The sequence below is a fragment of the Selaginella moellendorffii genome, unplaced genomic scaffold (assembly GCF_000143415.4).
Source record: "Selaginella moellendorffii unplaced genomic scaffold, v1.0 SELMOscaffold_77, whole genome shotgun sequence".
In the NCBI taxonomy this organism is placed as follows: Eukaryota; Viridiplantae; Streptophyta; class Lycopodiopsida; order Selaginellales; family Selaginellaceae; genus Selaginella; species Selaginella moellendorffii.
Genome location: NW_003314338.1, coordinates 65,399 through 87,620, shown reverse-complemented (window position 1 = coordinate 87,620; position 22,222 = coordinate 65,399). Strand labels below are relative to the sequence as shown.

General features: G+C 51.5%; 5 protein-coding genes across 5 annotated transcripts; all 5 read right to left on the bottom strand.

Moving 5' to 3' along the window:
* Positions 1 to 11,609: 11,609 nt before the first annotated feature.
* Positions 11,610 to 15,185, bottom strand: LOC9642058 (beta-adaptin-like protein B). The gene is made up of 14 exons (XM_024660781.1): positions 15,061 to 15,185; positions 14,781 to 14,978; positions 14,620 to 14,733; positions 14,306 to 14,556; positions 14,083 to 14,218; positions 13,851 to 14,030; positions 13,705 to 13,797; positions 13,437 to 13,648; positions 13,321 to 13,384; positions 13,092 to 13,271; positions 12,946 to 13,038; positions 12,529 to 12,878; positions 12,082 to 12,472; positions 11,610 to 12,018 (listed from the first exon to the last, which is right to left on the bottom strand). Exons 1-14 carry the CDS (start codon positions 15,145 to 15,147, stop codon positions 11,713 to 11,715), a joined length of 2,655 nt encoding a protein of 884 aa, XP_024516549.1. The 5' UTR covers positions 15,148 to 15,185; the 3' UTR covers positions 11,610 to 11,712.
* A 47-nt stretch (positions 15,186 to 15,232) lies between these two features.
* On the bottom strand, positions 15,233 to 16,529 carry LOC9642057 (sorbitol dehydrogenase). Its single transcript, XM_002986819.2, has 3 exons — positions 16,331 to 16,529; positions 16,040 to 16,276; positions 15,233 to 15,985 (listed from the first exon to the last, which is right to left on the bottom strand). Exons 1-3 carry the CDS (start codon positions 16,487 to 16,489, stop codon positions 15,305 to 15,307), a joined length of 1,077 nt encoding a protein of 358 aa, XP_002986865.1. The 5' UTR covers positions 16,490 to 16,529; the 3' UTR covers positions 15,233 to 15,304.
* On the bottom strand, positions 16,530 to 18,326 carry LOC9642056 (phosphoribulokinase, chloroplastic). The gene is made up of 5 exons (XM_002986818.2): positions 17,522 to 18,326; positions 17,370 to 17,454; positions 17,238 to 17,322; positions 16,938 to 17,182; positions 16,530 to 16,879 (listed from the first exon to the last, which is right to left on the bottom strand). Exons 1-5 carry the CDS (start codon positions 18,145 to 18,147, stop codon positions 16,619 to 16,621), a joined length of 1,302 nt encoding a protein of 433 aa, XP_002986864.1. The 5' UTR covers positions 18,148 to 18,326; the 3' UTR covers positions 16,530 to 16,618.
* Positions 18,327 to 18,345: 19 nt separating this feature from the next.
* On the bottom strand, positions 18,346 to 20,597 carry LOC9642055 (actin-interacting protein 1-2). The gene is made up of 6 exons (XM_024660785.1): positions 20,191 to 20,597; positions 19,960 to 20,121; positions 19,709 to 19,898; positions 19,251 to 19,661; positions 18,802 to 19,197; positions 18,346 to 18,733 (listed from the first exon to the last, which is right to left on the bottom strand). The coding sequence occupies exons 1-6, from the start codon at positions 20,577 to 20,579 to the stop codon at positions 18,485 to 18,487; spliced, it is 1,797 nt and encodes a 598-aa protein (XP_024516553.1). The 5' UTR covers positions 20,580 to 20,597; the 3' UTR covers positions 18,346 to 18,484.
* Positions 20,594 to 22,222, bottom strand: LOC9642492 (ATPase family AAA domain-containing protein 1-B). The gene is made up of 5 exons (XM_002986816.2): positions 22,008 to 22,222; positions 21,642 to 21,942; positions 21,418 to 21,576; positions 21,051 to 21,352; positions 20,594 to 20,993 (listed from the first exon to the last, which is right to left on the bottom strand). The coding sequence occupies exons 1-5, from the start codon at positions 22,200 to 22,202 to the stop codon at positions 20,793 to 20,795; spliced, it is 1,158 nt and encodes a 385-aa protein (XP_002986862.1). The 5' UTR covers positions 22,203 to 22,222; the 3' UTR covers positions 20,594 to 20,792.

Here is a 22,222-nt window from a genome sequence, read left to right as displayed (position 1 = left end):
GCACCGGTTCATCCAGTGTTTACTTTCCAAGCTCGTTTTTATAACAAGAGGTCTCCTATTCTTCTCTCCGTGTTGGTTGATACAGGTTCGAGTTTATCTTCTATTGCTCGACCTGTTGCCACACGTTGTCGTCTACACTTGCGTCGTGCGGCGGATCCAGTTTTCATTCTTTATGGCAACGGCCGTACACATGCATGTGCACGAGATGAGGCGGACTTGGTTGTGCGTGTGGGCGATCTCGAGCTTGAGTTGCAGTCGTTGCGGGTGGTGCCGAGTCAAGCTTTTGACCTCATTCTTGGTATGGATTGGTTGCAGCACAATCATGCCAAGTGTGACTTTGAGGCTTTTCCCCCTTGTCTCATACTTCCTTATGTTTCATCCATTCCTCTCACTTCTGTACCTCTTCGTCCCTCTACTTCTACCTCTGCTTCCATTACTTTTGTTCCCCCATTATTTCCTCTTGTGTTTCCATCTTGTTCTGCTCTTCCCTTTTCCGATCCCTCCGATGATCTTTGTGTTGCAGCTGTTGATCAGCTCATGAAGGAGTATTCTGATCTCTTTGAATTTGACCTATCGTCTGGGGCCAAGATTGCCACACGTCATCCCATTCCAACCGGGGATGCTCGTCCAATCAAGGTTCCTGTTCGTCGTCGGTCACCCAAGGAGATCAAGATTTTACGTGCAAACGTTAAGGAGATGTTGGAGAAGGGTGTTATTCGGAAGTCGCGGAGTCCTTGGGCATGTGAACCTCATCTTGTGACGAAGCCTGATGGGAGTATTCGTTTCTGCATCGACTATCGTCCGTTAAATGAAGTGACGATCCCGGACGTGTACCCTCTTCCTCACACTGCTGATCTCTTGGATCGTCTGGGGCGAAGTCGTTGGTTCACCAAGCTAGATCTTGCTTCTGGGTATTGGCAAGTACCGATGGCTGAAGACGATATTCCTAAGACTGCTTTTCGTACACCATTTGGTTTGTACGAGTTTTTGGTGATGCCGTTTGGTTTGAACAATGCTCCAGCAACTTTTCAGCGAATGATGGACGAGGTTCTTTGCGATATGCCAGAGGTGACGGCTGACTTCATTGATGATGTCTTGATCCACTCGGAGGGGACGTGGGAGGAGCATGTTCGTGATGTTTGTAAAGTGTTGGATCGGCTACGCGACGTTGGTTTAAAGCTGAAGCGGTCGAAGTGCGTGTTTGGGTCCAAGGACACAACTTATCTTGGGTACCGTATTTCTCGTGAGGGTTTGCAAGTTGATCCTGACAAACTTGTGGCTGTTCTAAAGTTCCCTACTCCGAAGTGTGTGAATGATGTGCAGCGCTTTTTGGGTAAGGTGCAGTATCTCGGTCGTTTTGTGGATCATCTTTCCGATCGCACTTTACCATTGCGAGCGTTGCTGAAGTCATCAACGTCATCTTTCATCTGGTCTCCCGATTGTGAGCGGGCGTTCGTGAATCTCAAAGAGCTATTGACGACTCCTCCGGTTTTGGCATATCCTAACTACACTCGACCTTTTATTTTGCGCGTGGATGCTTCTGACATTGGTCTTGGAGGTGTGTTGATGCAAGAGAGCTCAAGTGTGCCTGGTCAGCGCCATCCCATTGCATACATAAGCCGTACATTACAACCAGCGGAGATGAACTACTCCACGACGGAGAAGGAGTGTTTAGCAGCAGTCTGGGGTTTCGAGAAACTTCATGCCTATCTACATGGTTCTCGGACGTTACTTGAAGGTGACCATGCTGCTGTTACTCGAGTCCAAGGACAAGGGCGAGGACGTGGTCGTGGCCGTGACATTCGTTGCTGGGCGTGTGATGAAGTTGGTCATACTTATCGGATGTTGGAACAGCTTTCCGGATTGGCGACCTCCATTTCCTGGGTGGAGACCTTGGCGTCAGCAACGTCCCGTTGGTGCTGCTGCGGTGGAAGGTTTGGATACCGAGGTGCATTCGGGAAACGAGGAGTCGCGCGAGTAATGGAGGGACCTTGCGCGAATAAGTTAGTGACCCCTCCATCTTTCTTCAGATATATGATTTCGATGTTGTTCATCGCCCAGGGAGTTCTATGGCTGATGCTGATGCCCTTTCTCGAGCTCCTCTTCCTTCTCCACTCACTTCTCATGTTTCTGATGAACCTGTTCTTCCAGCATCTGTGGATTTTCTAGATGAGGATTCTGTGCCGTCGGCGGTTGCTGTCCTTGACGTTCAGTGTCCACAGGGCGTAGAGCAAGATCTACCTTCTCTGGATGAGGTTCGCGAGGCTCAAAAGATTGAGCCGTGGATTCGAAGGCTTCGAGATGGGTTTGAGAATCCTGCATCACTTGCTGATGACTTGCCTTTTCGGCATTTACATTCTCAATATCGCCTTGAAGATGGCCTTCTTTATTTTGTGGGGACGGATCCTGATGCTCATTTACGGCTGGTGGTGCCTTCGGTGTTTATTCCGCGGTTTCTCCATGCCTACCATGATTCTCCTATTCTAGGTGGGCATATGGGACACCGTCGTGTCACCGAGAAGTTGCGCAGATCTTTCTATTGGCCAGAGATGCGACGTGATATTATCCGGTATGTGCGTAGCTGCGTTTGGTGCCAAGCTCGTAATACTCCCCCTTGTGCTGCGGAAGGACGGTTGGAGTCAATTGCAGTTTCTCGTCCGTTTGAGTTGGTGGCGTTTGATCTTATGGGACCTTTTCCGCGATCGACTGCTGGCAATGAGTATGTTATTATTGCTTCTGACTACTTGACTCGTTGGGTGGAAGTTGGTGCTCTTGCTAGTGCCTCTGCAACTGCTGTTGGATACTTCCTCCTCAATCGAGTGGTGTTCCAGCATTCTTGTCCAGAACGGATTCTTTCGGATAATGGTCCTGCATTTATGGCTGAGGTATTTCATGTTTTGACATCTCGGTTGGGGATACGCCACACTTTTACGAGTGCTTATCATCCACAATCAGACGGTCTGGTGGAACGGCTCGTTCGGACATTCAAAGGGATGATTGCGAAGTATGTGAACTTTCAACATTCGGATTGGGATGGTTATTTGCCGTCTCTTCGGTATGCTTATGTTACAGGGGTGCAGAGTTCTGTTGGTGCTTCACCATATAAACTTCTATATGGTCATGATCCAATATTACCAACAGAGCTAGGTTTACCTTCGCGATTGCCACGAGCTCCTGATGCTAGGTCATGGGATCAATATTTGACAAGCATTCTTCCACTTGTCCGAGCAGAGTCTGCTGAACACTTAGGCCGCGTACAAGTGGGACAACAACGGCGCTACAATTCCCATCATCGTCCACCAGCGGAGTACAAAGTGGATGATTTGGTGTTAGTCCGTTTTCCCCATCTTACGGTACGTGGTTTATCTAAGGGGCTCCTTGCGCAGTGGAAAGGACCGTATCGGGTGTTGCGGCAAGTTGGACCACAAGTTTATGAGGTTCGGCATGACGTTCAGCAGGCTGATCCTCCAGAGATTGTGCATGTGCAGCGGTTAAAACGCTTCATACAGAGGGATCAGGAGCAGTTAATACCGTCTACAGATCCACCGATGCCTCCTCCTGACGTTCCTCCAGATCCCGGCCCATCTACAAGAGAACCCTGACGGCCTTCCATGATTCCGAGAGGAGGGGATGATGTGAGGGCCAAGTGTACGGCTACGATGCCGTATACTAATATTAGCATAGTGGATTTTGGTAGCCGTCGGATTGGTTTCAATCCGGACCACTCACTCCTGTATATAAGCTAGGGTTTTTGGGTTAATTGATATGCACATTTCTGTATTCCCTTTCCATATTCCATGCACTCACATTGAAACCGGAGGAGTCGTCAATAGCTCTTTGAGATTCACGAACGCCCGCTCACAATCGGGAGACCAGATGAAAGATGACGTTGATGACTTCAGCAACGCTCGCAATGGTAAAGTGCGATCGGAAAGATGATCCACAAAACGACCGAGATACTGCACCTTACCCAAAAAGCGCTGCACATCATTCACACACTTCGGAGTAGGGAACTTTAGAACAGCCACAAGTTTGTCAGGATCAACTTGCAAACCCTCACGAGAAATACGGTACCCAAGATAAGTTGTGTCCTTGGACCCAAACACGCACTTCGACCGCTTCAGCTTTAAACCAACGTCGCGTAGCCGATCCAACACTTTACAAACATCACGAACATGCTCCTCCCACGTCCCCTCCGAGTGGATCAAGACATCATCAATGAAGTCAGCCGTCACCTCTGGCATATCGCAAAGAACCTTGTCCATCATTCGCTGAAAAGTTGCTGGAGCATTGTTCAAACCAAACGGCATCACCAAAAACTCGTACAAATCAAATGGTGTACGAAAAGCAGTCTTAGGAATATCGTCTTCAGCCATCGGTACTTGCCAATACCCAGAAGCAAGATCTAGCTTGGTGAACCAACGACTTCGCCCCAGACGATCCAAGAGATCAGCAGTGTGAGGAAGAGGGTACACGTCCGGGATCGTAACTTCATTTAACGGACGATAGTCGATGCAGAAACGAATACTCCCATCAGGCTTCGTCACAAGATGAGGTTCACATGCCCAAGGACTCCGCGACTTCCGAATAACACCCTTCTCCAACATCTCCTTAACGTTTGCACGTAAAATCTTGATCTCCTTGGGTGACCGACGACGAACAGGAACCTTGATTGGACGAGCATCCCCGGTTGGAATGGGATGACGTGTGGCAATCTTGGCCCCAGACGATAGGTCAAATTCAAAGAGATCAGAATACTCCTTCATGAGCTGATCAACAGCTGCAACACAAAGATCATCGGAGGGATCGGAAAAGGGAAGAGCAGAACAAGATAGAAACACAAGAGGAAATAATGGGGGAACAAAAGTAATGGAAGCAGAGGTAGAAGTAGAGGGACGAAGAGGTACAGAAGTGAGAGGAATGGATGAAACATAAGGAAGTATGAGACCAGGGGGAAAAGCCTCAAAGTCACACTTGGCATGATTGTGCTGCAACCAATCCATACCAAGAATGAGGTCAAAAGCTTGACTCGGCACCACCCGCAACGACTGCAACTCAAGCTCGAGATCGCCCACACGCACAACCAAGTCCGCCTCATCTCGTGCACATGCATGTGTACGGCCGTTGCCATAAAGAATGAAAACTGGATCCGCCGCACGACGCAAGTGTAGACGACAACGTGTGGCAACAGGTCGAGCAATAGAAGATAAACTCGAACCTGTATCAACCAACACGGAGAGAAGAAGAGGAGACCTCTTGTTATAAAAACGAGCTTGGAAAGTAAACACTGGATGAACCGGTGCCGAGTGAACCCCTTGATGATACTCCCGAAAGAAAGATGGAGGGGTCACTAACTTATTCGCGCAAGGTCCCTCCATTACTCGCGCGACTCCTCGTTTCCCGAATGCACCTCGGTATCCAAACCTTCCACCGCAGCAGCACCAACGGGACGTTGCTGACGCCAAGGTCTCCACCCAGGAAATGGAGGTCGCCAATCCGGAAAGCGCCGACAACGCCGATAAGTATGACCAACTTCATCACACGCCCAGCAACGAATGTCACGGCCACGACCACGTCCTCGCCCTTGTCCTTGGACTCGAGTAGCAGCAGCATCAACCTCCATGGGAACAGGACCATCACTCATAGGAAGTGGAGCTGAAGGACGTGTAGCAAGAAGTGGAAGAGGCGATGTCTCATAACGTTGTGCCAAGCGAAGAGCATCGTCAAGAGTGGCAGGAGCAAGTGCATGCACAAGTCCGACAAGATCTTGACGAAGTGCTGGCCACAGCATTCCTAGCTTGATCCGCTCCGACATATTTGGTTCCGCACGAAGCAAAAGACTTCGGAAACGAACGCCAAATTGCATCACCGACTCAGATGGCCCTTGGCGAAGACGATGCAATTGTTGGAAGGCATCATCACAATCGTCGGCGTGTCCGAAGGCGCGTTTGAAGACGTCCGGAAGAACACTCCAATCGCCACGAGTAGCTGCGCTCAATCCATTGTACCACTGCAATGCCGTCCCTTGAAGACATGTGGGGAACTCACGCAAACGCCGAGCATCATCCCAAGAATGATATGTGGCAATCACCGTGAAGTGATCGAACCAATGGTACACATCATCCCCAGGATTCCCACGAAAGAACTCCGGCCGAACGCGAGGATTGGCACCAAAAGCAGGAGGAGTTGTACCATGTGCCGTGAATGCCGCCATCAACTGAGTTTGGTTGTTCAATTGCAGGCGCATAGCATCAAGCAATTGAACCAACTGCTGCTCTAGAGTCAAAGGAGGAGATTGCGGATCGGCCATGAAAATGAATGAGAAAGAAAGAGCAAAAGAAGAGAAATGACAAAAAGCTAGAAAGAAATGGTAGATCTAGACAATGCAAAAAGCTAGATCTAAACCAAAATCCTGAAAGGAAAGAACAAAAGAAAGGAAATGGAAAAAGCTAGATCTAGATAATGCAAAAGCTAGATCTAAACCGAAATCCCAAATCCAAGCACTCCCCAGGGACAATCAAAGGTGCCCCTCATCTCCACCAATGTGAGTCTTCGAATCCACGGCTCAATCTTTTGAGCCTCGCGAACCTCATCCAGAGAAGGTAGATCTTGCTCTACGCCCTGTGGACACTGAACGTCAAGGACTGCAACCGCCGACGGCACAGAATCCTCATCTAGAAAATCCACAGATGCTGGAACAACAGGTTCATCAGAAACATGAGAAGTGAGTGGAGAAGGAAGAGGAGCTCGAGAAAGGGCATCAGCATCAGCCATAGAACTCCCTGGGCGATGAACAACATCGAAATCATATATCTGAAGCTTCAAAGCCCATCGAGCCGTACGACCAACCAGGTTCTTCCGCTTCAATAATGAAGTAACAGCAGCATGGTCACCTTCAAGTAACGTCCGAGAACCATGTAGATAGGCATGAAGTTTCTCGAAACCCCAGACTGCTGCTAAACACTCCTTCTCCGTCATGGAGTAGTTCATCTCCGCTGGTTGTAATGTACGGAGAAACTGCACTTGCTCCTGCCACTCTTGACGATGCTCTTCGCTTGGCACAACGTTATGAGACGTCGCCTCTTCCACTTCTTGCTACACGTCCTTCAGCTCCACTTCCTGTGAGTGATGGTCCTGTTCCCATGGAGGTTGATGCTGCTGCTACTCGAGTCCAAGGACAAGGGCGAGGACGTGGTCGTGGCCGTGACATTCGTTGCTGGGCGTGTGATGAAGTTGGTCATACTTACCGGCGTTGTCGGCGCTTTCCGGATTGGCGACCTCCATTTCCTGGGTGGAGACCTTGGCGTCAGCAACGTCTCGTTGGTGCTGCTGCGGTGGAAGGTTTGGATACCGAGGTGCATTCGGGAAACGAGGAGTCGCGCGAGTAATGGAGGGACCTTGCGCGAATAAGTTAGTGACCCCTCCATCTTTCTTTCGGGAGTATCATCAAGGGGTTCACTCGGCACCGGTTCATCCAGTGTTTACTTTCCAAGCTCGTTTTTATAACAAGAGGTCTCCTATTCTTCTCTCCGTGTTGGTTGATACAGGTTCGAGTTTATCTTCTATTGCTCGACCTGTTGCCACACGTTGTCGTCTACACTTGCGTCGTGCGGCGGATCCAGTTTTCATTCTTTATGGCAACGGCCGTACACATGCATGTGCACGAGATGAGGCGGACTTGGTTGTGCGTGTGGGCGATCTCGAGCTTGAGTTGCAGTCGTTGCGGGTGGTGCCGAGTCAAGCTTTTGACCTCATTCTTGGTATGGATTGGTTGCAGCACAATCATGCCAAGTGTGACTTTGAGGCTTTTCCCCCTTGTCTCATACTTCCTTATGTTTCATCCATTCCTCTCACTTCTGTACCTCTTCGTCCCTCTACTTCTACCTCTGCTTCCATTACTTTTGTTCCCCCATTATTTCCTCTTGTGTTTCCATCTTGTTCTGCTCTTCCCTTTTCCGATCCCTCCGATGATCTTTGTGTTGCAGCTGTTGATCAGCTCATGAAGGAGTATTCTGATCTCTTTGAATTTGACCTATCGTCTGGGGCCAAGATTGCCACACGTCATCCCATTCCAACCGGGGATGCTCGTCCAATCAAGGTTCCTGTTCGTCGTCGGTCACCCAAGGAGATCAAGATTTTACGTGCAAACGTTAAGGAGATGTTGGAGAAGGGTGTTATTCGGAAGTCGCGGAGTCCTTGGGCATGTGAACCTCATCTTGTGACGAAGCCTGATGGGAGTATTCGTTTCTGCATCGACTATCGTCCGTTAAATGAAGTGACGATCCCGGACGTGTACCCTCTTCCTCACACTGCTGATCTCTTGGATCGTCTGGGGCGAAGTCGTTGGTTCACCAAGCTAGATCTTGCTTCTGGGTATTGGCAAGTACCGATGGCTGAAGACGATATTCCTAAGACTGCTTTTCGTACACCATTTGGTTTGTACGAGTTTTTGGTGATGCCGTTTGGTTTGAACAATGCTCCAGCAACTTTTCAGCGAATGATGGACGAGGTTCTTTGCGATATGCCAGAGGTGACGGCTGACTTCATTGATGATGTCTTGATCCACTCGGAGGGGACGTGGGAGGAGCATGTTCGTGATGTTTGTAAAGTGTTGGATCGGCTACGCGACGTTGGTTTAAAGCTGAAGCGGTCGAAGTGCGTGTTTGGGTCCAAGGACACAACTTATCTTGGGTACCGTATTTCTCGTGAGGGTTTGCAAGTTGATCCTGACAAACTTGTGGCTGTTCTAAAGTTCCCTACTCCGAAGTGTGTGAATGATGTGCAGCGCTTTTTGGGTAAGGTGCAGTATCTCGGTCGTTTTGTGGATCATCTTTCCGATCGCACTTTACCATTGCGAGCGTTGCTGAAGTCATCAACGTCATCTTTCATCTGGTCTCCCGATTGTGAGCGGGCGTTCGTGAATCTCAAAGAGCTATTGACGACTCCTCCGGTTTTGGCATATCCTAACTACACTCGACCTTTTATTTTGCGCGTGGATGCTTCTGACATTGGTCTTGGAGGTGTGTTGATGCAAGAGAGCTCAAGTGTGCCTGGTCAGCGCCATCCCATTGCATACATAAGCCGTACATTACAACCAGCGGAGATGAACTACTCCACGACGGAGAAGGAGTGTTTAGCAGCAGTCTGGGGTTTCGAGAAACTTCATGCCTATCTACATGGTTCTCGGACGTTACTTGAAGGTGACCATGCTGCTGTTACTTCATTATTGAAGCGGAAGAACCTGGTTGGTCGTACGGCTCGATGGGCTTTGAAGCTTCAGATATATGATTTCGATGTTGTTCATCGCCCAGGGAGTTCTATGGCTGATGCTGATGCCCTTTCTCGAGCTCCTCTTCCTTCTCCACTCACTTCTCATGTTTCTGATGAACCTGTTGTTCCAGCATCTGTGGATTTTCTAGATGAGGATTCTGTGCCGTCGGCGGTTGCTGTCCTTGACGTTCAGTGTCCACAGGGCGTAGAGCAAGATCTACCTTCTCTGGATGAGGTTCGCGAGGCTCAAAAGATTGAGCCGTGGATTCGAAGGCTTCGAGATGGGTTTGAGAATCCTGCATCACTTGCTGATGACTTGCCTTTTCGGCATTTACATTCTCAATATCGCCTTGAAGATGGCCTTCTTTATTTTGTGGGGACGGATCCTGATGCTCATTTACGGCTGGTGGTGCCTTCGGTGTTTATTCCGCGGTTTCTCTATGCCTACCATGATTCTCCTATTCTAGGTGGGCATATGGGACACCGTCGTGTCACCGAGAAGTTGCGCAGATCTTTCTATTGGCCAGAGATGCGACGTGATATTATCCGGTATGTGCGTAGCTGCGTTTGGTGCCAAGCTCGTAATACTCCCCCTTGTGCTGCGGAAGGACGGTTGGAGTCAATTGCAGTTTCTCGTCCGTTTGAGTTGGTGGCGTTTGATCTTATGGGACCTTTTCCGCGATCGACTGCTGGCAATGAGTATGTTATTATTGCTTCTGACTACTTGACTCGTTGGGTGGAAGTTGGTGCTCTTGCTAGTGCCTCTGCAACTGCTGTTGGATACTTCCTCCTCAATCGAGTGGTGTTCCAGCATTCTTGTCCAGAACGGATTCTTTCGGATAATGGTCCTGCATTTATGGCTGAGGTATTTCATGTTTTGACATCTCGGTTGGGGATACGCCACACTTTTACGAGTGCTTATCATCCACAATCAGACGGTCTGGTGGAACGGCTCGTTCGGACATTCAAAGGGATGATTGCGAAGTATGTGAACTTTCAACATTCGGATTGGGATGGTTATTTGCCGTCTCTTCGGTATGCTTATGTTACAGGGGTGCAGAGTTCTGTTGGTGCTTCACCATATAAACTTCTATATGGTCATGATCCAATATTACCAACAGAGCTAGGTTTACCTTAAAAAAAAAAAAAAAAAAAAAAAAAAAAAAAAAAAAAGCTAGATCTAGACAATGCAAAAGCTAGATCTAAACCGAAATCCCAAATCCAAGCACTCCCCAGGGACAATCAAAGGTGCCCCTCACCTCCACCAATGTGAGTGCATGGAATATGGAAAGGGAATACAGAAATGTGCATGCACAAGTCCGACAAGATCTTGACGAAGTGCTGGCCACAGCATTCCTAGCTTGATCCGCTCCGACATATTTGGTTCCGCACGAAGCAAAAGACTTCGGAAACGAACGCCAAATTGCATCACCGACTCAGATGGCCCTTGGCGAAGACGATGCAATTGTTGGAAGGCATCATCACAATCGTCGGCGTGTCCGAAGGCGCGTTTGAAGACGTCCGGAAGAACACTCCAATCGCCACGAGTAGCTGCGCTCAATCCATTGTACCACTGCAATGCCGTCCCTTGAAGACATGTGGGGAACTCACGCAAACGCCGAGCATCATCCCAAGAATGATATGTGGCAATCACCGTGAAGTGATCGAACCAATGGTACACATCATCCCCAGGATTCCCACGAAAGAACTCCGGCCAAACGCGAGGATTGGCACCAAAAGCAGGAGGAGTTGTACCATGTGCCGTGAATGCCGCCATCAACTGAGTTTGGTTGTTCAATTGCAGGCGCATAGCATCAAGCAATTGAACCAACTGCTGCTCTAGAGTCAAAGGAGGAGATTGCGGATCGGCCATGAAAATGAATGAGAAAGAAAGAGCAAAAGAAGAGAAATGACAAAAAGCTAGAAAGAAATGGTAGATCTAGACAATGCAAAAAGCTAGATCTAAACCAAAATCCTGAAAGGAAAGAACAAAAGAAAGGAAATGGAAAAAGCTAGATCTAGACAATGCAAAAGCTAGATCTAAACCGAAATCCCAAATCCAAGCACTCCCCAGGGACAATCAAAGGTGCCCCTCATCTCCACCAATGTGAGTGCATGGAATATGGAAAGGGAATACAGAAATGTGCATATCAATTAACCCAAAAACCCTAGCTTATATACAGGAGTGAGTGGTCCGGATTGAAACCAATCCGACGGCTACCAAAATCCACTATGCTAATATTAGTATACGGCATCGTAGCCGTACACTTGGCCCTCACAACCTGTATATAAATTAGGGTTTCTGTATTCTATTTCTATATTCCATCTCAACTCACAACTTGAAATTTGTTGTTTACACTTAAATTGCAGACTGCAAATACTTTATATATCTAAGCAACAAAATGGGAAGTATGAGCCTGCCACTTGCAAGGAGGTACAGATTCATGTACTCAACAGCGCTTCAAGTGCATCAAAGAGAAGCGGTGCCATCTCTGGAGATACCGTCTTGACAGCGCACTTCACACCTGCCGTCCCAACCACAGTTGCCAGCTCCACAAGGAAAACAATGTTGGGGGGAACCTTGGCAGACAGGTAAAGCAGCTCTTGCCTCGATTCTTTCTGGGACCTGCGTGCAATGAAAAACAGGTTGGTGGCTTGCAGCTTCTGGATAGCCGACTCCACGCTGTTGACACAAACACTGGGTAACTCCTTGATAAACTCGTGTGAGTCGGGAATAGTCTTCCAAGTCTGGGCAAGGTTGAAAGGAATTATTAGTCAGAGCACGCAAGCGCTAAGAAAAAAAACTTGTACCTCCAGAAAGTGCTGTCGTTCCATTTTCCCATCTTCGCCAAACAAAGCTTCGATAGAGATCTTGTCGTTGAAATACCAGACTGGCTGCTGGTTATTCTTAACAGCAACTTGGAGAAGGGAGTTTGGAGGGCCAGGAGCAACGTTCTGATACATCACCATCGGCAGCACCACACTTTCGGATCGTCCAGGTACCAAAGGTGGCACTTGAAGCGGAGCCGCAGCTGCCAAACCGAATGTGTTCTTGTTGAACTGGATCATGAAGCCGTCCAGTGGTATCTGTGAGCTGTTCTCGAACATCAGGCTGTAAACCACTTGACCATTCCTGCGAACCAGCTTGCCACTAATTTGCAAGCCCTGGCCCGCGGACGCACTAAGCAGAACTGGCAGTGATCTGTAAGCAACAGAGTATGAAGACTTCTCTTAGCACATCAGTTCACACACTCTCACCTGGTCATTGGTTGTTGATCAGCTGATCCATCCAAACCCATCAAGTCTCCTAGAATATCAGGAACAGCAGCAGGCTGCCCTGGGACACCTCCTGGCGCAGCCACGGAGGTGGTAATCTCCGAGACTGGTGCAGAAGACGACTCTGGATCAAGACTCTCTGCTGCATATTCTTCGTCATCGTCGCGTTGGACTGTTGCACGGACGCGGCTCACAAAAGAATCCGGAGGCTTGTGATAAACTGAAGCCAACGTAGCAATGTTTGAAAGTAGTTCATCCAAGAGCGACGGCTCCAACATGTTCGAGTCATCATTAATGGTCGGCTTCTCCGCGAGCACGACATCCTTGGCTGCCTGCAAGCACAGAAGAAACATACAAGCTACCAACTGATAATAAACTATAAGCAAAGTAAACACGGACCTCCGGATCCGTGGAAAGCAATCGCCAGTAAATGTATGCACGATCGCGAAGGTCTGGATTATCCGTCTCTTGTGTTGCATTGTTAAGCACAACCTGCGGGAGAAGGAGAGCGAGTGTAAATATAAACTAAAGGCACGGACATCAACCTGAATCATTTGCTGTGGCCCCTCCGTTGGTTTCTTCAGGAAAAGCTTCACAGTCGCCGTCAGCAATTGCAACTGGACTTGGGCAGTCTCCTCGGGGAACGTCTCGAGGAAACCTTCGAGTAACTCATCCGCATTGTCAATGCGCTCCGCGTATTCACCAATGATCCAGATCATGGACGCCTGCAGTGCACAATCATGAGCTCCACATATGTGAAACGCGAAGGTAAACCTTGGCTTCCGGTTCATCCAAGTTATCCAGGTTCTCACAAAGCGTTGCGATTATGGACTCGTACCTGCAAACACGAAATTGTATTTTTTCAAAACCGTGAGAAACGACTTTCTTACGTGTTTGGATAGCGGCGGAAGATGTCTTTGATCACTACTATCGCTTCCTGCACGACATAGTTAACTTTGAGCTTTATCAGCTCGAGGAGGACGCTAATGCAGCGCTCTGCTGCCCGCTCAAGCTTGATAGCGCATCGACCTATGGCTCGAACGGCTTTTCGAACAAAATCAACGTCAACTTCCGTGGCGTATTCTTTAAATTCCAGCAGCACCTGCGGCACATCGAAAATTCCTAGCGTCAGAAACTCTAGCCGATAATGGGACGAACCTGGTCAATATTTCGATCAGAAGCAAGCTTGATCATAATTTCTAGCTTTTCCATTTTCACATAGATGGGATCGTTGTACTTGCAGAAAAAAACCTGAAGGTAAAAGAGGAGAACACGATTCAGTAGCGCGAGGTGGTCCAGCTTGCCTTGATTTCATGAGCAAGAATAGTCGGCCTGCGCTGCACGATGAGGTTGATGTTCCGCAGGGCCACGTATTGAATCTCTGGTTCAGCGGAGATAAGCGTGACAAGGGGTGGTGCCATTTTCTTGCACAGATTCCGGACAACATCAGTGCTCGTAATAAGCTCCATTTGTTGCAGAATAACCTGTGGACGTGAAGTCAGAGATGTTATCTAGCCACGGAAACGCTGGTTTTACCTTGACAGCGGAGAGAACCACCGCACAGTTAGCGTGCTGGAGGCGCGGTGTGACTCTCTCCACAATGTTCTCTGCATCGCGGACGTCCTTGGCTTTGTATCTTGAGAGAGCGTCTAGGATAAAGACCTGACCCCACCTGGAACGAAAGAAAAAAGAAAAAAGAAACCAATGCTTAGCAGTGAGAAGCCATAGAGATGGAGAGCAACTGTACCATTGAACTCACTCTGTGCATTCGTTGAGGGCAGCCAGGAGCTTGAAGAGAGTGTGGTTTGTGATCTCGAAGATGATTTTGGTGGTGCCCTCCTGGATCTCGGCAAGGGCAGCGACAGCATTGGCAACCACCATCGGATTGCTGTCGGAGATGAGATCCTTGAGGATTTCCAGAAAGCCTCGGTCCTCAACCAGCTCGGCATTGATATCGTGCAGCTTGGCAACACAGATAGCGGCTGTCTTTCGGACGTAGGGGTCGTCGTCCTGGGAGTGGAAAAGATGGAAGAGCTTAGACGAAACATGGAAGCAAGGCAAGGAAAGTGGTACCTTGAGACATCTCTGCAGTGGATCACAGAGGTACTCGGTGATCTTGTCAACTCTAATGCAGCCCATGGTCCGGACAGCCAGGGCTCGGATCAAGGGGTTGGGATCTTGGGAATCCTGCGAGGAGCTAGCGTGTGAGCGAGCAGCAAATCCGGGGGGCTCACCTTGACAAATGTGTTGACTGCGAGAATGGCGAGATCCGGCTGGCTCTTGGCGTAATTGATGAGGTAGAGGTAGACGAGCTTCTTGAGCTCCAGGTTCTCGGTTTGCATGCAGTTGACGACATCGGTGAAGAGCATGCTCACGTCCTTGCCCACCGTCATTGCCGCAATCACCTTCTTCACCGCATCCTTCTTCTTGTCCTGGAAGGCAATGCGGGCGGGGCGAGAGAGTGATGTAAGAAGAGGGTTTTTGAAGCGCGCGTCAAAGCGCCGCCGCGCATACCTTGTACTGCGAGTTGAGCTCCTCCTTGAGCTCGTGGATCTCTCCCTTTTTGGTGGTGGTGAAGTACTTGGAGTCATGGCCGCTCATGATCTCTCCTCCTCCCTCCAAACAATGTGCCCTTGCCCTAAAACTAGGCTCTATTCTGTCTCTCTCCTCTCGCTTAAGCGCTACCTAGCGCGGACAATGCCAATTCGTTTCACAAGGGAACGATAGAACCATAGAACCATAGATGTAATACGAGGATCTAGAGGTTGAACATGACCTTGATGGCGCTGCCACCTTTGGCACTCGTCTCAAACGCCTCCACAACCTCCTGCTGCGAGAATCCAAAGCGGTGCGTGATGAGCGGCTTGACATCGATGCGCTTCGACTCGAGCAGCTGGATGCACAGCGGGTACGTGTTGCGGTAACGAAAAACGCCCACCACGTCCACCTCTCGCGCCGCCGCCGCGCCCGTGAGCGGCAGCGTCATCTCGGTGTGCCCCATGCCGATGAGGCACACCTTGCCCCCCGCCTTGCTCGCTCGCAGCGCCGTCAGCATCGTCTTGCCCACCCCCACGCAGTCCATGGCCACGTCCACCTCTCCCCCGGCCACGCCCTGGATCTCGCGCACCTCCGCCTCCACGTCCTCGGTCTTGGTCGACACCAGCACCGTGATCACGTCCGGCGCTCCCAGCTGCGCAGCCACCGCCAGGCGAGACGCGTCCACGTCCGTGACCACGATCCGTGTGGCGCCGAAGGCTCTGGCCGCCAGCATTGTCACCAGGCCGATGGGTCCGGCACCCAGCACGAGGAGCCGGACGCCTGGGACGATGCCCGCCCTCCGGCACCCGTGGACACCCACGCTCAGCGGCTCACACATAGCGCCCTCCTCCACGGACACGCCATCCGGCAGCTTGAAGCACAGCTCCGCCGGATGGACCACCTGTGAGTTCCATCACAAAGTGAGTTCCATAGTTCCATAGACACGATTACTTACGTAGTTTGCGAGCGATCCATGGATGGGGGGCGTGGCGAAGAACTTCATCTCGGGGCAGAGGTTGTAGGAGCCGGTCTTGCAGTGTGTGCAGTGGCTACACGAGACGCCGGGCTCCAGCGCCACGCGGTCCCCAACCTTGAGATGCTTCACATTGCTGCCCACCTCCACAACCAGCCCCGCGCACTCGTGCCCGATCACCATCGGCTCTGTCACCACGAAATCCGCGCAACGGAGGTGCTACATCAAGCAAAGATGAGGAATCCACGGGATCAAGTTCACAATCAAGCTTACCCGGTAGTAGTGGACATCGCTGCCACAGATACCGACCGCCTTCATCTGGACCTTAACTTCATCGCTGCCAGTCGGGGGCAGCTTAAACGGCTCCACGCGAATTGTGTTGGCCGCCACCAGCCAGGCGCCCAGGTTCTCCTGCTCTTGGACATCGCCCATAATCACCGCCCTCTTCTCGCTCTACGTGGAAACACTTGGAAACACTTGAAAATAGGGTTTGGTCTATTATATATTTATCTATATGTCATCTTTATCGTAAAAGGATAACGTGATACGATACAGCAATAATTAGACCTTGGAGGTGGCTGCTGCCGCCCCAACGGGGGAGCCTTGCTTGGAGGTGATGCGCTCAAACACATCTCTGATCTTGAGGCCCACAATGGTCTGGAACAAGCCCGTGCCGTTGTTGCTGCCCGGGAAGTCGGCGTGCTTGAGCATTTGCTGCGTGATCTCCCCGTAGAAGCGGGTCGAGATGTTGCTCAGGTGGCTTTCCACGTAGATGAGCTCGTCCAGTTTGTCAAACTGTCCATCCATCTCCAGCACTGACACCTGCATTGCACAGTAATGGTTCGCCACTGTTCAAAGCTCAGTGAGCAATCAAACTCACCTCGTTGTCATAGTAAGTGTCTGGGCCGTAGAAGAACTTAATCCCCGGGTAAGAACACGTGAGCTTCCTCCCGCAAGGTATCCACGAGATTGTGGAGCCTTCGTCAAACAGGTAGACGGGCTCAAAGTTGTCAACGCCCTCTTTCATGATCATCCGAACGCGAAGTACTTTGCCTTCGTTGTCGTCTGGAATGAGCTGCGTGGGAAGCACTTGAATCACCACGTCTGCGTACTGCTTCTGTGTGTCTGTTTCAACACCGCAGCTTGATATACATATCTTGAAAGCAAATCAAATGGTCACCTATGTAAGCATCAAAGTCGGGCTTGCGGGCAGCAATGCTGGCCTTGATGCTCTCCAGGCTGTGTCCCCTCTCGGCCATATCTCGCTGCCAAAGAGTTTCAATACAAAAGACTTATGTTTGCACCCACTCACCTGGATCTTCCAAGCAAACTTGACAGCATCGCTGATATCAAGGTATATACTGAAGTCGAGGAGCTCTCTCACTCTAGAATCGAACCTTGGAAACACAACAAGACCGTCATGTTGGCGCGTCAACTTAGTCTTTCAAGTTAAAGCTTACTTACATGGGGTGGAGACCTTCAATGACAAGGATCTTAGGTGGCTGGATGAGTTCCGGAGGGTCAAGCAACCCTGATACGTGGTTGTAGATGGGCTTCTGGACAGCTTTGCCTTCCTTGAGTGCCTTGACCTGCTCGTACATAAGATCGAAATTGTTGGCCTTCGGATCCAGGGCCGTCACCCCTTTCTCCTTCCTGCCCGTCCTGTCCAGCGAGTGGTAGTCGTCCAGGCAGATGACCGTGGTGGTGTCGCTGATGAGCGTGTTGGAGTCGGGATTCCCACCTTTAGGAGGCGACGCTGCTCCCCCAAACACGCTCGTCAGCCGCCTCATGAATGTGCTCTTGCCGCACCCAGAGTCCGCTGCCAGACCAATCACAATCGTCTTGCCATCGCCACCAGCCGCACAACAAACCAGGACTCTCACCCTGTTGCTGCTGCTGGTGCCGCTGCTGCCACTGCCGCCGCTGCTGCTGCCAATCCGGGCTCCGAGCTTGGGGAAGGAAAACAATGAAGAGGCATGCGATCCTCTCCACGGGTGGTGCTGCAGTATGCCGATGTTGCTGCTACTGGAGCTAGCCTGGAACCACCCAATTCGGCTGCTGCTGCCGCTGCTGCTGCAAGCCGCTGCCATGGTCGATCAATCAAACAAAACACTCCAATGCGGAGTGTAAGCGAGTAATCAAGCCACAGTGCGTCGAGCGCAGAGGGCAGCGATGGCCCCTGGTGGTGAAGCTAGGCCCGAGCAAGCGTGCACTAAGCCAAGCCCCTCCTCTCTCAGCAGTGGAGGGAAGATTGTGTGGTGCTCAGGAGATGGCCTGCCACGTCCTCATGCCCACGAATGAATGATTGGATTATCACGTAACTATAGTTCCATAGTTCCATGGCGGCCATGGCTTTAGAAAACCACCATTTTGAGCAATCATGGTGTCAACTTAAAGCCAGAAACACAAACACAAACACAACAAGCTCTAGGACTTCCACACCCGGAGGAATGCATCTTGCCCGCCACTAACAAGCTCGCTAGCGTCTGCGAAGGCCAGGCCGCTCACACCGCCCGGATGAGCTCCTCTGATAGATATCCGCGCTGAAGCAGGCCGGTCCACGTAGTAAACATAGATGCAACCGTCTACACCCCCAGTCGCAACCTTGGAGCTGTCCACAGCCCACGCAATGCACTGGATGCTCGTGGTGTGATAGAGCATGTTTTTCAGCTTCACCTGCAGTGGAACATCAACCGCAGACTTGCGAGTAAAGTAGAGAAAGCAAAATGCAAAGGGACCTGTACCTCTCTCTTGACTGCGTCCCACACAAAAGCTTCCCGGTTTTGATCGCCCGAAGCGAACATCGTGCCATCCGGGGAGAACTCGAGTGCCGTGACAGATGCACGATGGCGTTCGAGCAAGGCTTCCTGGTGCAGCCCGTCCTCACCGAGCGAGAACAGGTGCAGCTTGCCATCTTTGTCCCCAACTATGGCAGCTTTCGCGTCTGGGGAGACTGCAACAGCAGTAGCTGTAAAAGGAAGTGATAGCCGGGAGACGACAGCAAAGTCTCTGAGCAGGATCAGCTCTTGCTCTGTGCAGGCCAGCACCACCTCACCATCTCTGCAGGGAGCAATCGAGAACCCGACGCAAGCTGCTCCCAGATCAATCGTGCTCTCGGTTCCTCCCACAATTCTTGAGAGCTGTGAGATCCAAAAGCTCGGTTAGAGTACCGAGTAAAGGTGGCATACCATACCTTGGTTTGCCCGCATGCCACAAATGTATCCTCACTCCCAGCAACAGCTCCCAAGCCGGAGACACTGGAGGAGAAGCCATTGCCGTCGAGGCGAGCTACAAAGCCCTCTCCACGTCTCCACTTGACAATGACCCCGTCGTAGCTGCTCGAGTAAATGTCCGTGCCCGATGCGGAAACAGCCGTGATGCTCTTGGAGTGTCCGGAGAGCACCTTGTCTGGTGCCGTCAGGTCTCCGGTTGCTGACAAAACGTTCATCCTGCCATCCAGGGAGAAGGTGACGATGGAATCGTTGAGCCAAAGACAGCCGAGTTGCACGTCCGACGAGCAGAAAGTTGCCTCCAGACTCCCGCCGGATCCATCTCCCGCTATGCTCCACAGCTTAGCGGTTTTGTCTGCGGATACTGTCACCACCTGGGCAAAAGACTTAGAGATGTAACACGGCACCGAGGTGGTCTTACTTGGCTGCTGCTTGCGTTCCAGCTCACAGCGTAAATGCTACCTGTGTGCCCATCGGACGAGGACGAGACGAGGCCAGTTCTGCAACCCGTCTTCCCGTCGAACACGATGAGCTTCCTGTCGGATCCAGCCGTGACGAACTTGGTGCCGTCGGGAGCAAAGCGCACACAGTTGACGAAGTTGGTATGATCTCTTGGTTGGCAAAGCTCGTATCAACGTGTCGCAAACGAAAAGCAGAGAAACGAAACCATACCTGTGAGAGGCAGTGAACTTGAAAGGCGGACCCTCGTAGAAGTTGACAACGAAGTCTTCCCCGCCGGTGGCGACCCGGAACGGCCGCGTGGGCTTGAATGCGCAGCTCAAGACGCGCTTGGAGCTGCCCTCGAAGTCTCCAATGCTGGTGCCCGTGTCCCAGCTATAGAGACATCATGGTTGTAGGAACCAATCCATCCAGAAACAAAGCCCAGCCAGCCACGGCACTCACCTGAACGCTCGGACGAATGACTTCCCTTTGCCGTCGCCGCACACAACAATGCGCTGGCCATCGTGTGACCATTGCAAGTCATCGATGCGTCCCGAGAGAGCGGTGTACTCGTGCCTGAGTGTGTGATCCCCGGTGGCGCCCCAGATCCTGACAATGCCGGACACGTCCGCCGAGGCTATCCATTGCGCGTTCGGCGAGATCCTGGCCACACTCACCAGGTACGCGTGCTGGCAGTAGACATCCACGAGCAGGGGCTGCACCAGGCTGCGAATCACGACGCTGCGACCATTGCAGTAGATGATCCAGCTCGATCTGGCATCGCCATCCACGAGAATTCCCCGCCCACGCTCCACACTGGGCATACAAGCGTACACCTCCACCAAGCTCATCTCGCTCGCTACTCTTTAATTTAGGGCATGGTTTGCATCGATTTTACACGTACAAACGGTACAAGCGCGGCTATAGCTACCTAAGTGCCGTTTCTTGTCTGCGCCCATGCCAGAAGCAAGCCAAGGCATCGACGTAATACCTGTATCGCCTCTTCCACGCTCTCGCTCTCGCCAAAATGTGAAAAAGCCGGAAGAATTTATGGCCTTGTTTGTTCAGCTGGAACGGCCTCGGCTGTTGCCAGCGGCACCAAACGCCGCCAAGAGCTGCAGAACGTCAGTGATGGACACCTCCTGCGGCTGCTGCTGCTGCTGCTCAAACTGCCGCCGGTTTTGGTAGTCGTACGCAGCGTCCTTGGAACTGCGAGCGTTTTGCAGCACCGTCTCGAAGTCGCTCTGCTTGAGAGGCCTGGCCGTCTGCCACCAATCCACACAGATGAGATCAATCAAGCTCTGGGAGGAGAGCTCAGTCACCTGTAGCTCGCTCGAGTGCCCGTTCTTCTCCTTCTCCAGCAGGTCTCTTATGGGAAGATAGGCGGCCTGCTTGCACAGCTCCGTCAAGTCGGAGCCACTGTAGTTCTCGGTCAGGCTCGCCAGATAGTCGATGTTCACCTCGTCCTCCACCGCCTCATCTTTGAGAATGACCCGCAGAATGCTGGCACGCTGCCTCGCATCCGGCATGCCCACCTCGAACGCGCGGGGAAGCCGGCGGAGGATGGCTTCGTCGAGCTCCCATGGCCTGTTGGTGGCGGCGAGAACCATGACCCTGGCACTCTCTGCACACACAACACAGCTCAGGAGCTTCTTCATTCGTTTCGGCTTCCAACCACGGCATACTTACGGTCAGTTGTGAAGCCGTCCCAGAGTGCCATGAACTCCGTCTTCATGTGAGTCATGGATTCGTGCTCCGTCGCACGCCTCTGGCCCAGAAAGCTGTCAACCTCGTCGATGAAGATGATGGATGGCTGCAGCTTGTACGCGAGAGAGAAGACGGCGGTGACTGCACCAACAAGAGTCAAGTGAAACGCGGTTGGCAAGAAAGCGAGGAGAGGGGGAGAGGTTTACCGAGCTTCTGGGCGTCTCCGAACCACTTGGACATGAGAGTGGCAATCCGAACGTTGATGAAGACGGCTCGCGACTCCTTGGCAATCGCCTTGGCCAGCAACGTCTTGCCGGTGCCGGGAGGCCCGTAGAGCAGCACTCCCTTCTGAGGTCCCAGCAGCTTGCCATGAGCAAACAGCTCCGGGCGCTGGAGAGGGAGGATGACGAGCTCGAACAGCGAGCTCTTGACGTCCTCGAGGCCGCCAATGGAGTCGAAGGTTACGTCAATGTCCTCGGGGTTGATCACGTCGCAGGCGATCATGTCCTAGAGTTGACACTCGCGATTTTACTAGGAGGAAGCAAGCAATGCAGGGAAACAGGGAGTAGTACCTCATAGCTGTTGGTTTGCACCAGTGAGCGGCCCAGGCGCTTGGCAATCTCCTTCTTGCGCTCGGCGGCTTTCTTGGCCTGGTAGCGATTTGGGTCGAGATGGCGCACCCCAACGAAGAGGACCAGGCAGCTCAAGGCGGCGCTGACGGCGTAGAGGAAGAGCTCTTGCCCTAGAGATGTGTCGCGCCCTCCCATGTCCCTCGCTCCCAGCAGCG

What these genes read in the sequence shown, in the direction of transcription:
- LOC9642058 (XM_024660781.1), bottom strand. Translation starts at nt 15,147, where the DNA reads ATGAGCGGCCATGACTCCAAGTACTTCACCACCACCAAAAAGGGAGAG. An exon ending in CACTGCAGAGATGTCTCAAG is followed by an intron (nt 14,557 to 14,619) that starts GTACCACTTTCC and finishes TTCCACTCCCAG; the next exon opens with GACGACGACCCCTACGTCCG. An exon ending in GGCCACAGCAAATGATTCAG is followed by an intron (nt 13,039 to 13,091) that starts GTTGATGTCCGT and finishes CTTCTCCCGCAG; the next exon opens with GTTGTGCTTAACAATGCAAC.
- LOC9642057 (XM_002986819.2), bottom strand. Translation starts at nt 16,489, where the DNA reads ATGGGCGATGTCCAAGAGCAGGAGAACCTGGGCGCCTGGCTGGTGGCG. An exon ending in GCGATGTCCACTACTACCGG is followed by an intron (nt 16,277 to 16,330) that starts GTAAGCTTGATT and finishes TGCTTGATGTAG; the next exon opens with CACCTCCGTTGCGCGGATTT. An exon ending in ATGGATCGCTCGCAAACTAC is followed by an intron (nt 15,986 to 16,039) that starts GTAAGTAATCGT and finishes TGGAACTCACAG; the next exon opens with GTGGTCCATCCGGCGGAGCT.
- LOC9642056 (XM_002986818.2), bottom strand. Translation starts at nt 18,147, where the DNA reads ATGGCAGCGGCTTGCAGCAGCAGCGGCAGCAGCAGCCGAATTGGGTGG. An exon ending in ATTGAAGGTCTCCACCCCAT is followed by an intron (nt 17,455 to 17,521) that starts GTAAGTAAGCTT and finishes TGTGTTTCCAAG; the next exon opens with GTTCGATTCTAGAGTGAGAG. An exon ending in ACACTTACTATGACAACGAG is followed by an intron (nt 16,880 to 16,937) that starts GTGAGTTTGATT and finishes TGTGCAATGCAG; the next exon opens with GTGTCAGTGCTGGAGATGGA.
- LOC9642055 (XM_024660785.1), bottom strand. Translation starts at nt 20,579, where the DNA reads ATGAGCTTGGTGGAGGTGTACGCTTGTATGCCCAGTGTGGAGCGTGGG. An exon ending in AAGTTCACTGCCTCTCACAG is followed by an intron (nt 19,899 to 19,959) that starts GTATGGTTTCGT and finishes TTGCCAACCAAG; the next exon opens with AGATCATACCAACTTCGTCA. An exon ending in TGGCATGCGGGCAAACCAAG is followed by an intron (nt 19,198 to 19,250) that starts GTATGGTATGCC and finishes TGGATCTCACAG; the next exon opens with CTCTCAAGAATTGTGGGAGG.
- LOC9642492 (XM_002986816.2), bottom strand. Translation starts at nt 22,202, where the DNA reads ATGGGAGGGCGCGACACATCTCTAGGGCAAGAGCTCTTCCTCTACGCC. An exon ending in CGGAGACGCCCAGAAGCTCG is followed by an intron (nt 21,577 to 21,641) that starts GTAAACCTCTCC and finishes TTGTTGGTGCAG; the next exon opens with TCACCGCCGTCTTCTCTCTC. An exon ending in GGCACTCGAGCGAGCTACAG is followed by an intron (nt 20,994 to 21,050) that starts GTGACTGAGCTC and finishes GATTGGTGGCAG; the next exon opens with ACGGCCAGGCCTCTCAAGCA.